General features: G+C 36.6%; 1 protein-coding gene across 7 annotated transcripts in view; it reads left to right on the forward strand.

Annotated features, from left to right (window-relative positions):
* The window catches only part of VPS13B (vacuolar protein sorting 13 homolog B), a 485,377-nt gene that overhangs the window by 37,055 nt on the left and 431,268 nt on the right, over positions 1–17,054 (forward strand). For 6 of the 7 annotated variants that reach the window (XM_049818749.1, XM_049818740.1, XM_049818775.1 and 3 more), the window contains 2 exons: positions 10,873–10,996; positions 16,404–16,571. In XM_049818749.1, coding sequence (XP_049674706.1) covers positions 10,873–10,996; positions 16,404–16,571 — 292 coding nt within the window. The remainder of the gene's footprint in view (positions 1–10,872; positions 10,997–16,403; positions 16,572–17,054) is intronic. The other variant, XM_049818766.1, reaches the window with a different exon arrangement.

The raw sequence follows: 17,054 nt of genomic DNA on the forward strand, positions 1-17,054 counted from the left end.
GATTAGCTTGTACTGAGGAGGGTATATTTATTTGAAGAATTGTGAATGTCAAAATTTGTGTAAAGAAGGAAGTGGCATGCACATGGTGGTCACTAGAAAGAATAAAAAATGTTGGATCCTGATAAAAAGTCCCTACTGCTTGAGAAGAGGCACATTGTATTTTAAATTAACCAATGCGACAAAAATTTACATGTTATGTTATAATTACAGAGGTCTTTTGTAAAACTTCACAACAGTTACAATGTAGTGTTGACAGCTACACTTCTTTTAATGTTTAGCATTCTGGTGGTTTTGTGTGATAGACCGCTGACTGTTCTAGAAGATAAATTATTGTTTGTTTAGGTTTAAGCTAATATTTCAAAAGCTTTCTTATTTAAAAAGTGGTGCATTATAAATAGCAAAAAATTCCTTGAAATAGTGTACACATCACTGACAATTACAAAAGAAATGACTGATTATAAGTAAAAACTCCTTAATGTACATGTTTTGAGTAAGTTGCACCTATGTGTACTTCTTTTATATTGATTAACCAGGAAGTTTTTGCAGCCATTCAGCCAGCTTTGTAGTTTGGTCCATTAGTTTTGTTAACTAATGTATTTAGATAAGATGTAATTGATAAATTACATTTGGTGAAAATCTGTTCTTCCCCACAGTGGTGTCTGAAGTTAACTTAGAATAAAAATAAAATACAAAATTTAAAGCAAGCTGTTTCAGTAGGGCTATTAATGTGTAATTGAAAATTTTAACACAAGCATTTTGATAAAATTATCATCTTGGTTTTATGAAAGTTTTGCTTGAAACCACTAAATAGCTGGAGGTAACTGGAACCCTCCACTAACTTGGCTTCTGTGCTTTGAATTTGATCAGCTGAGATCAAATTAGGACAAGTGATGTTTCAGCCAGGCATATGGAAGTCTCTAAAACTTGACATACAATTATACTCGCCCAATAGATTTTAATTTGTTAAAGCTAGTTGAATATCATTCATACATAGCATTAAAAATAGTTACATAGTATTACATGTAAGTGCATAGGATGCACAAAAAGTGTACTGCATGAGAATAACTATAGGAAATAAGTTAGGAAATGAAGTTTCGTCTTAACATAGCGCTAGAAAGCCATTAGTATTCTTTTTGTGAAGATTGTGCTTAGTTCTTAAAAAGGGGAAGTATTTTTTACTAGTGTCATGTTGATGTTCCAGTCTTCTGCTATAGATTATATTGTATGCTGAGATCTTACTTTAATGAAGTTCCCCACGCTTTTGAAGATGCAGAATGCAGTGAAAACTGCAGAGACTTTCAGTATTGCTGAGCCTATGGCTGAGAAATCTCTTTCCTACTTGAACTTCCCTGTACTGACAAAAATATCCTGAAAAGTCCCATTTCCAGCTCAGAAAGAATTCCCTTTGTGTGCGTGTTCTGTGGAGAATGGCCACAAGCTCAGTTTGGCTTGGACCTGTCTTAAACAGTAACTGAGGAAGAAAGGGCTGCTAGGCTAAAATCTGACCCCAGTGCTTTTCAGTTGTGTTGGTTTTTAAGCTTGGTATCTTAAAAAAAACCAGATGTGCATGATTTTGTCTGTCATTAAGTCTTCCCTTCTCTTCTTTCTCGCCGCTCCATTAAATTTTGAACCTACTGACTAGTTTCAAACAATTTTGGTGGAGAATTAGTTGCTTTAAGGATAATAACCTATACATTTGTGAAAATCAGTGGCAGCTGAGGAGACCCTGGTGGGTATACTCCTCCTTCTGACATTGGCATGTATAATCAATTGCCATTTCATTACCTCCTCTTGTTCTACCCCCAGCAGCTGCCAAAAGCCAAATGCTGTCTAAATGATGCTCAGCAAGGAAAAGAGCTCTGTTGGATAGCAGATTCTCCAGGCAAAGCTTTGTGCCTCAGGCCTTTCTCTGTCATGTGTCCGAGGTTTGTTGTGATGTTAGAAATTTGAGAGTTGGGGATTACTCAATTTGCTGGGGCCCTGCTGTAGGTGCGCTGCTCAATAATGTTTGGGATTAGGAGAAAATTTGGTCTGGACAGTATTCTACCTTCCTCTGAAGGAAATGGGTGGCAAGGTTATGTTGTAATAAAAATTATTACTACATCCTTGGCAGGTGCTTGGTGGAGGGAATTCTTGCACGTGGGGTCTGGCTTTCTAATAAACTGCAGTAGTAAATGTGTTAGGGGAAAGTACCCCCTAAAGAAAGTGCGAAATGGAGCTGGAACTACAACCCACTAGGACTATGGGGGGAAACGAGTACCCTTAATAATCTGCCACCACAAAGTGATGTTTTGGTGAGGAGTCTGGTGCCAGTTGAAATAGGGTTGGGGACTAGTGCTAGCCCTCTAGCAGGTGGAACAGATTACAATAGGAAGTGACCTGAATGGGCCAAATTTTTGCTAATGGTTCCCAGATGTTTAATGAATCAGTGATGTGATCAAGCCATGCTCACAATGGTGTTTCAATCTTTCTGCAGTGTTCAGGACACCATAGTTGATAAATGCTAGAGAAATAGCACTCATCTATTCTTAATATTTCAAGTGACCTGTAACAAGGATCAGAGTATGTTCAGTCTTTAGTACACTCCAAAATAGTGCACAAAAACCTGTAAACTGGCTTGTATACCGTTACTGTACACAGAAGAAATGCAGTGGTGTTGTGGTGCTGACCGGTTCAGTGGCTGGACCTGTCTGTAGGTGAGGTGGTCCTGTAACAGCCCCCGAGTTGTGCATTAGGCTGGATGACAGCAAAACAGTCAAACTGTTCTGGGGTTTTCATGTATGGAGATAAACTGTTTCAACTTGAAATATATATTCTGTTTTATTCAGACTTAATTTTCAAGAGAATATTTTTAAAATAGATATCAGTTCTTTTAACGCTCTTCATTTTATTTGATGTGACTGTTTCTGAACACAAGTTGGAAAAGAGAATAAAAATGTAGGTCACTTCTCATTTCTTTTCTTCTCATGTTTGCAGTCTCTTCTCCTGAGTGTGTTTCCTGTCACTCTTTCCTCCCAGTCCATCAGGCTAAACTGTTTCAGCCACTCTTCCTTCTCATTTCCAGACACAGAGAATGTGTGGGACAGAAGGACCCTTCTTAGCCCACACCCATTCTATACCAAGGATGCCCCACATCATTTTTGCTGAAGGAGCTCACCTAGCACTAGCCTTTCTGCTACTTCTCTCCTCCTGACTCTCCCTTTCAGGCCACCCTGGTGTGAGAATTACTGAGTTAGTTCTGTGCACTGTGAGTTTTGTGGGACAAACATTTAGGGATTGCCTTTTTTTCATCCCTTCCATCCTTCCTTCTGTAGTAATGCCAAATCCTGACTATAGCTGCCAGTTGCTACTGTGGTATTTCTTACTGTTTGTTGTTTTCTTCTTTGTAGCTTTGAGAGCTATAGCCATGGATCAGGACTCCACTGTGCTGGGTATTAAACAAAAATGGAATAATGTTACAGAATTGAGATGCCCCCACCCGTATCCCCCCAAACCAAAACACTGGGTAATCTTCCTGTAACATGAAGAAGAGTGAAATCTTTAAAAAGCTTATCATAGGAGAAATTGAGAAAAGCCATTTTGAGATGTTTATTTCTATTAAAAAGCACTTATATTACAGTACATGGCCTCATAATTTTTTTAAAAACACAATAAATGTATCAGAAACTTTACTAGATGATGAGTTAACAGTTTATAATATAACTTTATTTCCAAAATAGAAAGAAGCTATTTGTACAACTCACTTCGCTCAGAAAGACTTGCAAGGTTATTTTATTTGTTGCTCTGTCTTGGGTTTTGAGAAATTGGGGTGTATTTCTGAGGAGCACTTAGTGAGAATAGCCTAACTTTGGCTCTATGGCTTTATCACCAGAGGCTTTCAGACTCTTGATAGCTCCCATTCTTGTAAACAAAGAAAAGTTCCTCTCAAACACCTTGGATAATTGGTGAATTAAAACGGTAGCAACATCATGTGGAGATGCTATTGCCTGGAAATCAGTAGGCAGATAGCACACATTCTGCAGTATCAGTGCAACAGACTTCCTACAAGCTTCTTGGCTTTCATTTGTGGCTGCTGTGGCAGTGTTTCAGCCTGTCCGCAGCTTTCACATGGATTTTTAACTTGCACCTCTATTTTGGATGCTAATATAGAATTAACAGAACATAGCTTATGATAACAGACTGACAGATGGATATAACCTCCTGATCTAGTGTAGGTATCTTAGTGTGCCATGGTGGTCACTGCTACTCCTCATTTCTCTGAATCTAACATCAGCTGAGATCAGATGCAACAAGATGCAAATGCAGGCTAACACCTTGTTAAAATATTTCTTGATTGCTCCAGTTGGTCTGTTATTCTTAACCAGGTTACCCTTGTTTATTGCCCCCACTCATCAAGGTGTTTTGCCACTGCATCTCTGCCCCAAATTCTTTGATGTTTTTCCTTTGTAGTCTGGTACATAATTTAAAGAGTTGATTTTTGACATGTTTATACATGAAATAATAGTGAAAAAAAAAAAAAAAGTAGAAGAATAAAGACCTTCCATCATGTTCTTGTCTGCCTTAGAGAAAGACATCGCTTAATCTCTGAGTACTCACTCTGAGGTATGTGATTTGCCAGTTTGAAAAGATCTAAAATCAGGTTTTGTAACACTGAAAGAAAATGGAGTGTCATGAATAAACTTTTGAAAGTACAGGTGTGTATGTAGAAGCTATATATAATTTCCATATATAGTGCAGAACTCCTTAATTATTCTACGAAATAGTAACCTGGTCTGATTTGGCTAAATCTTCTTTTCAGTATTTTATACCATCATAATTTTAAAATATGCATATGTGTATATAGTTTTAAAGTTAGTGTGCATTAGACTATTAACTCACACCTTCTAAAAGATTTACAGATATCGTGTTTAGGTCACTGATATTTCACTGTTGAAGTGTTGTTATGCTTCTAGCTTGCTGTTCATTGGAAAAATAATAAAATTAACTTTCTCTTTACCTAGTTCAGTTTCTGTTTGTTGTTAACTCTTAGTAAAATTTTCTTTGCAGGATAATTGCGCAATGAAATTGAGTCTGTTAAAGTTGATGACTCGTTTGTAAGTAATGCTTGACCTGTACTAGCCAGCAGAAGTGTTGTTGCAAGGTTAGACAGAAATGAATGAATGAATTTGTCTATTTGTGTACGAATATAATGCATATTCACAATTGTATAGCAGTGGAATGTAATCAGAGATCTTTTTGAAAGCAAGATCTTGATAGTGCCTACCATTTTAGTGAAACTTGTAGTGTATCTTTTAAGAGAATATTTTTCAAAAACTTGTGTTACTTTTTGTTTCATTTTTGCATGGAGAGGAATCGGAGCAATTTGGGATTGTCTCTGGAGATGATCTAGTCCAACCTCATGTCCGAAGCAAGGCAAATTAGAGCAGGTTGCTCCAGGGGTTGGTCAGCCAAGTGCTGAATAGCTCCAAGGATTGAGACTCCACCACCTCTCTGGGCAGCCTGTTCCAATATTTGATCACCCTCTTGGTGAAAAAGCTTTTGCCCTGCTTGGAATTGCCTGTGTTTCGGATTTGTTAAAGGTGTACTGTGAGAAGATGACTGGCTCCTTCTTTGTACCCTCCCAGTAGGTAGGTGTAGACAGCAGTAGGATCTCCCTCCTTCAGACTGAACAGCCTGAGTTGTCTCAGTCTCTGCTGAGGGAGAGCTTATGTGCTCCAGCCCCCTAACCAGCATGGTGGCCCTCCATTGGACTTCGTTCTGGTGCATCCATGTCCTTCTTGTGTTGGAGAGCCCTGGAGTGGGTGCAGTATTCCACACAATGTCTCACAAGGGCCGAAGAGAGGGGAAGAGTCATGCCCCTGGCTTCACCCTTGCTAATACAGCCCAGCATACAGTTGGCCTTCTGTGTATCAAGGGCGCACTGCTGACTCATGTTCAACTTGCTGTCCACTGGGATGTTTTTGGATTCTTTTCTGCAAAGCTGCTTTCTAGCACTTTGGCTTTTAGTCTGTACAGTTACACAGAGTACCTCCATCCCAGGCGCAGGAGCAGGCGTTTGCGCCTGGACTTCACGGAGTTACTGACAGCGCATTTCTTCAGCCTCTCAAGCACCCTATCAATAGCAGCCCTGCCCACCAGTGCATGGGCTCCTCCCCCTAAGTTGGTACCATCCACAGCCTTGCTGTAGGTGCACTCTATCCCATCTTACAGGTCTTTAACAGGGATGTTAAACAGCATGGGCTTGGCACTGATCTCTGAAGGATGCCACGAGTAACCAGCCACCAGTTGGCCTTTGTACCCCTGATCACAACCCCTTGAGCCCAGTGGTTCAGCCACTTTTTCACCCAGCTTATCTCCCCTGTCCAGTTGATATCTTACCAATTTGGGAATAAGGTCTGTGCAGCAGATTGTGTCGAAGGCCTTGGGAAAATGAACATACTCTGAATATTACTTTTAGTCTTGCCACAGGCAGCTGACTACTCAGCTGTATAAGCACAGTCCACTAGTGGGAAATGAGTTCCTCTCTCTTGCAGTTTTTGCATCTTGCGATTTAAGATATGCGTTACAGAAATAGGTATCTCTTACTGACTTGTAAAGGATATTAAGCTCATTGTTTTAAAAATTACAAAGGATCGGAAAAAGCAAAATTTTGTAGAGGAAGAGAGAAAACAGAAATGGACAACTCTGCAAGTTTGTGTGGTAGGTACTTGGGATCAGTGTGGGTTTTAAAATTGAATTCATTTTTTAAGAACTCAGTTTTCTTTATCTAACTTGATTTGATGAAAGCAGAGGGACAATATTTGCATAAATAGCTAAGTGATCCCCAAGAGAAAAACATTATTTTCCCATAAAGCATGTTCATGAGGCATTTTGGAGGTCTTGCACATTAAGTAGGATTTATGTATTTTAAAATGAGAAAGTGGTGTTCTAAAGAGAAAAAGAACTATGTATTTTAAATTTGGGAAACAGAATACTGAGTGAACATAATAAACTCCACTTATTAGGAAAGATGATAATAAACCTCATCTGTTATATGTTCAGGGGTTGTCAGTTGTAATTCTCTTTAAACCTTGCCATAACTGTTTTATATTGCAGTAGAAAATCGACTGAGGAACTGGCATGTAAATTTACTAACCTAGGTGTCTTTAGCGTGTTACTTATGACTTCCATAGTTTTAGAAGTAACCATAGTGCTCTATAAAAACATTTCAGCCAAGTACCTGGTCTGGCACATTTGCCAAAAGGGAAAAGGGAGCCTGGTTGTGCAACTTCTATTTGTCCTGATCCAATTATATTTTTTATATATATATTTGTGTGTGTGTATACATATATTTGTATAACACCACCCGTAAGCAGGACCTAATATTAAAATTTTAAGTTTTCTAGGCTTTACTTATGATACAAGCTAGTGGGAAAAGATATTTTTGTAAATTAGTGTTGTTTTCTTTAAAAATCATCTCTTCATATACATCATGAGTATTTTTAGTTTTCTACTGTTGTGACCCTTATTTGGAGGTGCTCTCATTAATGCTAAAATGAATAGGCATTTATCAAATCTCATACTGTAACTATAGTTATTAGCACTTTTGGAATGTACCTCCCTTCCCACTCCCAGTATAATTTTGACTTTAACTTTAAAATGTTTGTCATCTGGTGTGAGGTGGATTTATGGGAGAGCAGTAGTTTTAGTGCCTTTTGGCTGGGTGTTTCTGATGACATCACTGTGATCTAGACACAGTGTGTGCCTCTAGTTGGTTCCAGTGTTAAATAGTTTCATAATTATGCTAGTTTTGGCAGTTCACTTGGAACTTTTTCGCATCTCTTTAATGAACATGTTTTACTTCTGGGCTTATGAGGCAGCCACATGTTTGAGAAATTAATAGTGTGCTCTTAAAGTTAACATTGAGCAGAAGTGTGCAGATACAGAAAGCTTTTGGATATATGTCTATATAGGAATGTAGTTCCTATAAGGTCATGGCCACTGTTATCATCTTCCAGTAATTAAAGAATACAACACTTGCTTTATAAAGTATTAGTAGCTGTGTGAAAAATGGTGTGTGTTCATGCTCAAAAAAACCCATGCAACTCTAAAACCTTTTTGATAATTGCGTAATGTAAGGAAATGAATGGATGTTATCCCAGATTAAAAAAATTTTTTTCAAATGTTTGGTCAGGTTGAATTCTTCTTAAATGTAGGTATACTCTGTTACTTCATGTGGATTAAGTCACATAAGTATATTTGAGATAAATTTTTGTGTTGCATTTTGGCACCATCTTGGAACGTTTTGTTTTGATTACTTTTAAGTCCAACTTGCTCTAATTGGTTGCAACTATTTTCCAACACAACAGACTTGTAGCTCAGGGAAATATAAAAAGGTTATTGTATTGAATTTATTTATAGGTTAAAATTTGAGACTTTCTTTCAAAATAAACACAACTTAAGGGTTCTCCACCCCTTTCCATTAAACCCCTCCCCCCCAAATCCAGTGTGCTAGTGTGTATTCCTAACTCTCTGAAAGTGGTGAAAGTTTAAAACACTCTTATTTAATCTTTAAGTGTTAGTAATACCCTGTATGATTAAAACATTGCCTAGATTTTTCATGAAGTTATGAGAAGATTCATCAAACATGGTTGTGTCAGTATGCAGATAGAAAAGTTAGACTTGAATGTAGTCAGGCTTGATATAGTTAACACTTCAAAAATAGAATGCCTTCCCCATTCCCCTTGCCACCCTTTCTTTTTCTCATAGCCAACATAAATATTAAAAGGCAAGCATAATGTGGTCCTATCGGATCAAATCATTAAATAGTTGCACCACAGCATTGTGTACAATTCATAAGTGAGCTCGGGAAAGAAGGAAATGTGTTAATTGAGCTGTTTGGTTGCTCTGACATCTCGGGGTTTTTTTCAAGTTCAAAAATGCGTATGGTGACTCATCTGAAAAAATATTTTCATGCTACATGTGAACTAGTTTCCAAGAAAGAAGTTATGGATAAAAGTCTATAATCTAATTTTTCTTGGTAAGCTGGAAAAGTGAAGGAAAGGTGAGCTTTTTTGTTTACAAAACATACATGTTGATGAAGAGACTTCTATCACCCTAGGTTTAAAGATAAAGCAAGAACTTCAAGCTGTCATTATTGCTCAGGTATGCTCTGAAGAGAGTGGTGGCTTTCTAATAAAATTGCACTGTAGTTAGAAGTTCTGAGAGAATCTGCAGGAGACTTAACATTCCTCAGTGAAAAGCATCAGAAGGTTGTCAGAGATAAGAAAGCAAACAAGTGCCCTCCAGAGTTGATGCTAAACACCCGTTTCATTTTTTCATGCATTGGAATAGGAAAGTCCTATATGATTGAAATGACCAAATAACCATAAATTAAAAAACAACAAGCAGCTTGTTTCAGTACTGTATTAATGACTGGAAAATCTCAAATCCTTTATGGTAACTAATCCTTCTTTTAGAAGCTATCTTCTACCCTCCTTCTACCCTATGAATGGGTCGGTCTGCTGCAATTTCTCCAAATAAGTACAGCCTTCTATTCCTGCTCTCCCCTCCCAGCTAAGATTATATTGCTCATCATCTTTTTTCTTAGTGAAATGGTATTTCCACCTTATCAGAGAATTTTCCTCTGTGTTCTGTTTTTCTAAATATGGAGTAGAAGGAAAGAATCTCTCTCTTCAGATGTTTTGAAGTTGTAGACTTCTATTTAAAAGGTGTCATTACATGTAACTTGTTTTTTTTTTTTCGTTTCAATTTTTCATGTAAAAACCACTAAGAACCAAGTAAAGTGAAGATTCAGTTTCGTAATTTCTCTGGGATTATTAAAAATGCCAGGCAGCATGCACGGAAACACATGACCCCCGTACAAAAACTCAGCACAAGTTTAAGCTGTTTGCTTTTTGGTGGTTAGAGGACTTAAGAAAATTACAGCTTCTTACTACAGTACTTGACATTTGTTCCCCAAACCATTCTTTTTGTGAACATGTTGTGTGATCCTAGTCGTGCCATGACCCAGAGAGCATTTTGCTGTTTTTCTGCAAGAGACTATGTCTATCGAAGAGATAATTTGGCTTGTGTCAAAAGTTGTAAGAATTTGCTTTTCTCTAACCTGCTCTTCTAATACACTCAAAAGAATATTTGCATTACTTTTCTTGGCTTTCTTGCACTTGAGTCTTGTAGTTAAACTGTCATTCTGGAATGTAATAGGAATACTAGTGGGGTATTTAAAACCCTAAATTCAGCTAATTAAGATTTTCTTGTGTCTGAATTTGATCTCGTAAGGCTTATATCACATTCTCTGCTTTTGAGCCATGTTTCCTGCTTCTGAATTTCTGAAGGTGAATAAGCTGTATAGAAGCTTAAGATGAGCAGGTGCCCTCAGTTCATTTATCTTTTCTGGGGCCATGTTTTAGAAGCCTGCAAAAATATTTTGCTTTGTGAATCAGCTTCAGTTAGCTGTATTAGGAAAGACATGACTGACATCTTGGAACCATTTGAGGTGGTTTCATGAGTAGGCATGTAAGCTCATAAAATTTGGTAGTTTCTCATATTTGTTTTGGTAGTCTGCAGGGCTATGTTTCTGTTTGAAGGAATGTTTCAGCAGAAATGCAGCTAGATGAAATGTGTTCAACTGAAATTAATAATTAAATGACTGAGGTTTTTTTTAAACAGAAGTTAGTGAAAAGATTAATTACAAATAATTTTTTATGGTGTACAGCTAGTTTTGTAATAATTTCTGTAGTTAGGTGCATGTACAGGATTGAATTGATGGAAAAATAGTAACAGAAGTTCAATTTACCAAATCTCTACCAAGTTGTTCTCCTCACGCTTATTTTCTTTCTGTTTGGTTGACTCAGTTGCTTGCTTTTCCTCTAGCAGGAAGACCACGAAAGTTGTGGTTCCAGTTCAACAAACCGCAGTGCCACGGAAAGCATGAAATCAGCAGTAAAACCACGACGAGTTCAGCAATCTGCTTCTCCTGACCCTGATTTACCTCCAGGTAATCCATAATTTCAGAAGCTGGATTGTATTTGAGGGATAGAAAATGCCTGAGTTTCATTCAGGTGGCCACAGTGTCCAAGTTAGACTATTATATCTCTGTCCACCTACAAATCACATAAAGGCGAGTGAAATACTTGAATATTATAAAATAGAACCAAATTGCAATAAAACATAGTTAATCCTTATATCTTTTCCTTCCATTTTGTTGAATCCTTACATTTAGAAAACTTATTTATAGCACAAGATAGATTAGTGTGAGAAACGTGCTGTAGGGGTAAAGGTAGTGTGTTAGATTTTATCCCTGCTCCTCTGTTTTTCTTTTGTTTCGGATCACTGTTTTCTACTGCTCACTAACTGCTCAGTGGTTCACAATAAGTTATTTTCTTGTATGTTTTCAGATTCTTATAATAGTTTTAAAGGTAAAGTCTTCTCTTTTATGAGAATAATAATTCTGAGATGTTTCTTGTTGAGTCCTGTATGTACTGGTAGAGATGTTCACCATTTTTTTTCTTTTTTTTTTTTACTTTTTTTTTTCCCCTGACATGGAATTCGGCTTAGTTGGAGATATTTATATGATATAAAAATGCCTAAGGAACTATACATATGATTACTCTTGCCTCTGAGTTTGTGCAGAAATTTCAAATATGATGTGTTGTTTTGTGCAGAAAAATGAAATTGGAGAGTACTGGAATGAATTGCAATTTGCCTTCTTGGGCCATGTAATTTTAGATGGGTGAAAGACTTAACAGTTTTGTGTTAGGGTTTTTTTTTTTCTCTTTTGTTAACAGGAAGTTTATACTTGCCTTGAATCAAAAGGGAGCATTAAAATTTAGTGTGTGGAATATTATGTACTTACAGAATATCATCTTACTTTGGAATGGGTACTTGAGGAGCCAGATCTGGAGGCTCTCTTAAAGCTCTGAGATCCAGTAAACTGTAGTGGGTCAGAATAGCAGGACTTTTGACATCCAGTGTTTTCTACCACGGACAGCGCTTCAGCTCTGGCAGTTCCTTGGCATTTGGTTCTTTGTGTCTCACCTGTGAACAACAGGAATCAAAGGCTTGCCGAAGAATTGAATGATGATGTTGCTTTCAGTGAGTTTTAGGATTTTGGTTCCTCAAGTTTGTTTCTGTCAGTGTTATCTGTGTATGTCCCAGAAAGGTGTAGTCTTAGTGAAAGGCTGGAGGTCTGCTTACTGTAATGTTGACATCTGATGAAGTTAGAACATTCCAACAGATGCATTTGCACACATCCATGATGCAACATGCTCATTGAAAATTGGTTTGCATGTCGTTTTTAATGAATATGTTGTGGTTCTTAATGATTAGTGTGCTTATACAAATTACACATATTGTATTTGCAGTTCCATAGCAAACTATCATATCTGTTGTCTTCTTATGTTACTATTACTGTAGATGTACTCTGTGCTTCTGTGAAACTGTAGGGCACTATCACCTCCTTTGTTGTCATCACATTCCTTCTTCAACTTCATGGAGTATGTTGGTAGTGAAATCTAATTCAGAGAGCATTAGTGAAATCTTACCTTGTTGAATGGACTGTAAGTTACTTTCCGTGTGGCAAAGTTCTCTAAATACAATTGGTTTTGGTTTTTGATGCATAAATAACACTGTTTGATGTAGACCTCCTACGTTGTAAACAGCCTCCATGAGGAGTAGAGGCCTCCTTACAGGAAGATTTTTATTCTCTGTTGGTATAGGATATGTCTTTGTTAAGCTTTAATTTGCACATCCTGGATTTTAGTAAGATTTTGAGTCATATACTTAGGTTTGTTTTAGTCTTTGGAAGATATAGGTATCATACTACTGTTGTAATTTGTTGGTATGGTTTAACCTGGCAGGCAGCTAAACACCACACAGCCTCTTGCTCACTCCCCTCCTCCCCTCCAGTGGGATGGGGGACAGAATTGGTGGGGTGGGGAAGTAAAATTCTTGGGTTTAGATAAAGATCATTTAATAGGATAGAAAAGGAAGGGAAAGTAATAATAATAATGATAAAAGAATTAGAATACACAAATCAAGTGATGCACAATACAGTTGCTCACCATCCATTGACCAATGCCCAGCCAGTTCCAGAGCAATGGCCCCTGGCCAACATTTCCCCTAGTTAATATACTGAGTATGACGTCATACGGTATGGAATATCCCTTTGGCCAGTTTGGGTTAGGTGTCCTGGCTGTGCCTCCTCCCAGCTTCTTGTGCCCTGCTCTCCCATCATCCTCACTGCCAGGGCAGTATGAGAAGCTGAAGAGGCCTTAACTTATTGTAAACACTGCCTAGCAATGACTAAAACATCTGTGTGTTATCAACATTATTCTCATTCTAAATCCAAAATACAGCACTATACCAGCTACTGGGAAAGAAATTAACTCTATCCCAGCCAAAACCAGGACATCTGTTGAAATGTTTATTTGTCCTTTAACTCAGCTGTGCTCTCAGAGATGGAGCTACACAGAGCTTAGCTAAAAATGTAGCTTTGGTAACAATAGAGCACTGCTAACCTTAAGATGTTTAGATGTGACCAGTCTGGTGATACCAATTCTGTTGAATCAATAGACCACTCTGTGGACTGTAGTGCTAGAGTATATTGGAGGCTTGGATCTGAAACTGCATTCTCAGCTCTTGCTGCACAGTGTAGCCTGCTGGGTTCTAGAGAACTGGGAAAAAACATACGTGTGGAATTTGTGTTGCAACTCAGGAGAGAATTTACCCCTACAGATTTTCTAGTATTTTTAGTCACTTCATTACAGAATACCTGAATTTTAGTGGCAAAGATGGTCGTAGTGTTGTATTTAAAAATTACAGGAATAAGAAGCAACTTCCAACTGTTTTCTCCCACTTGTATTTAAAACACTCCCCCCCTTTTTTATAAACTGTATTATACATGACCTTGCTGATGGTTTTATTACTTTGTTTTGATTAGCAAGAATTACAATTTAAATTCACTTTCTTAAAAGACTGATGCTCATTCATGAGAATCTGATTCTAGTACATTTGGAGCTAAACTTAATTAGAAAGTTGGTACCTATATGGTACTTTTAACAATATACTGCACCACTAGTTTGGAAATGTCTTCGCAGAAGTGTGAAACAAAATTTTTTTTTTTTTTATCAAATCTGTGGCCCCTCTTTCGTTTGGAAGGTATAATTCTGCTCCTTTTTATGCATTCAGGCAAAAAGACATACAGATCAAAACATTGTTGCTCTTTTCCTGAATACTGCTGGAAACTATCAGCAGAACTCTCTTTTTTTTTTTCTGCTATGATGCTGGATTTGTAATGTTTTTATCATTCACAGCAGGAAAATGTAAATTAGATTGACTTTGAAACACCCTTGAAAGCGAAATATTTAAAAAACTTTGGACCTGTGGAGGGACAGCTTCATTCTTCAATGAAATTAGTAGCTTGCTTTAAAGTCATAATTAAATTACTGGTTATGATTTCATAGTTGCTAGTTACATAGTCTGCAAAATATTTCTATGCTGAACTTAAGAAAAGCAACTGAATACTTTGTGCCGGCTTCTATTTATATACAGGTCAGTTTACGCCACTCTAGTGATGAATATCGGTCTCTTATGCCCCTTAATTATTGAAATAATACATCTGTTTTTTTGAATTCATATAACCTAAAAATATGTTACTATTTTAAGAAGTCAGGGAGAACATTGTTAAAAACAAGTTATTCCACGTTATTTTTTCAGTAGTGTTTTTAAATTGATATGGAAAAAGATAAATTCAGATTATGTTAGAAATCTGACAGTATAAAGCTATCAAAATTTTGACTTTCACTGCATTTCTGGATTTCCTGTTTCTATAGACAATGGTCAAGCATTTTCCAGATTTTGTTTTAATACAGTTACAATCCTATTAAGATGGCAGAAGATGTTAAAATGCTGTTTCTGTCCTGCTGGAACTAGCTTTGCTCAAAGTGTGATGTGTGCTCAAGAGTAGTATAAAATGAAGAAGCTGAGTTATGATAAGAAATGTGATGCATTTTACAGTTAAGATTTTAATATTGAAATACTTTTAAAACAGAAATATATCTGATCAGAATAAAAATATTCTGTTAATGGTAGCTGAAAGCATGTTTTGCATTTAATAAAAGAGGTGGTTGGAGGCTTTGAATTATGAAAAAGGAAAAACTTCTATGTCAACTGTGTAAATTTGCAGTTGTGGAACTCAAGAAAATCACTTATGTAATGGTAAAACGTTCCAGCTGCTCTAAGGTGAAAAGTAAAATTTGAGAGTGAAAACTATGAATAGCTAGAGAAAGCAGAGTACAATGGAAGTAGCAACCTGAGTCTGCTCCTACTGATCTCACAATGTTTTGATGTTCATTTTAAGTTTTATTTCAATTAAAATTGTTGATATAAATGAGTCTTATTTAATGCAAGTTTCAGAAAACTACTCTTGAAGCCTGTGGATTTAAACCTGTATCATTAACTGTGTTGGGTTTCTTTTTTGTTTTTTTTTAGTGTAGTTACCAAACTAGACCTCTATAGCATGTATTAAATGTCTTTTTAGATAGAACGTAAGTAATGTTATAAATTTTTAAAATACAGAAATTTTAAGGCTTGTTTTTTTTCTAGCACAAATGAGCTAGCTCCATAGTTACATTCAGTATACCTAAAATACATGAATATGAGTAGTATTTAATTTCTTTACCCTATTAGTAAAATATGAGTGTTTACCGTATACTTGGGAATTCACAGACAAGATCATTTTTCCTATCGCATTATGTCTGAAAAAATTTAAATGGATTTCTTCCCAACAGGCTTCAGTGCAGGTGCTTACTATTTGGGTTGTTGACAGAAATTGATTTTGTTATACCTCGCAAGGGGTCTTACTGATCATGATGTGGATATATTAGCTTTTAGAATGAAAAAAAGTACTGGGCATATTAATGTTAGTTAACTTTTAAAAAAATGAGGTGAGGGGGCAAATAGGCATAATATATGCATACTTGAAAAGTAACCTAGCAACTGGTGTTCACTTTTCCAAACCTATTTCTAAATATCTTTCAAGTAAAAAAGTGACTGTTATTAAAATTCTTTCTCTACAATAATCCAGAGTCTTCGGTTTTCTTGATTAGTTTGAAAGTTGATTCTTGCCACCAAAAATTAATCTCTTATGCTATATTATATTCCTAGTATTTACTTTTTTTTCTCCTATAGTTTATTGCATTTCCGTGATGCTGATTGACTTAACTGCATTGAATGTTAAAGAGTTTGAAGTACTGTGATTTTTGGATAAATGAAGGACAATGATACTTGGTTTGTTTTAATTTTTGATTTAAAAAAAGAATACAAGTTGGAAATAATTACTTTAGTAATAAATGAATTTGGCATTGTTTTCCTTATAACTCCCAAGAATTTGTTTTATTTTATAGGTTATGTTCAGAGTTTGATTAGGCGTGTTGTAAACAATGTCAATATTGTGATCAACAATCTCATATTAAAGTATGTGGAGGATGATATTGTTCTCTCGGTCAATATCACTTCTGCAGAATGCTATACAGTGGATGAGTTTTGGGACCGAGCATTTATGGACATCTCTGGTGAGTAGGTACTTTTTGGTTTTAGGCATCACAGCGGAGGCACTCTTAAATTCATATAGAAATTTGCAAGTCTAATAAAAATGGCTCTTTATGTGAGAAGATACTTTCTGCCTGTTTTAATTTTTTATCAGGTTATCCTTTGTCCTTCATTTTGAAGAGCCAATTATAATAATATAGATTGATCATGCAAGTATGCATTAAGAATCATAGATAATTATACAACCTGTTTTGTAGTCCTATAGGCTCATACTTGCTATTCTTCTGTGATTGCATTTCATTTTGTGCTTGCTGCTGGCAGTGAGTGCTTAGGCAATCTGTTTCTATTTGTGTGAATGAGCAGTAGCATCTTAAGGCATTCTGTTGCAATTGTTTGTGATGATCTTAAACTCTTTAAACAGGCTGGCTAGAGAGGTAGTAAAGTGTGCTGCACTGTAGTAAGCACGGCATACCAATTGCAAGACATGCTTCATTTCACTTCACATT

The sequence above is a fragment of the Accipiter gentilis genome, chromosome 2, assembly GCF_929443795.1.
Source record: "Accipiter gentilis chromosome 2, bAccGen1.1, whole genome shotgun sequence".
NCBI lineage: Eukaryota > Metazoa > Chordata > Aves > Accipitriformes > Accipitridae > Astur > Astur gentilis.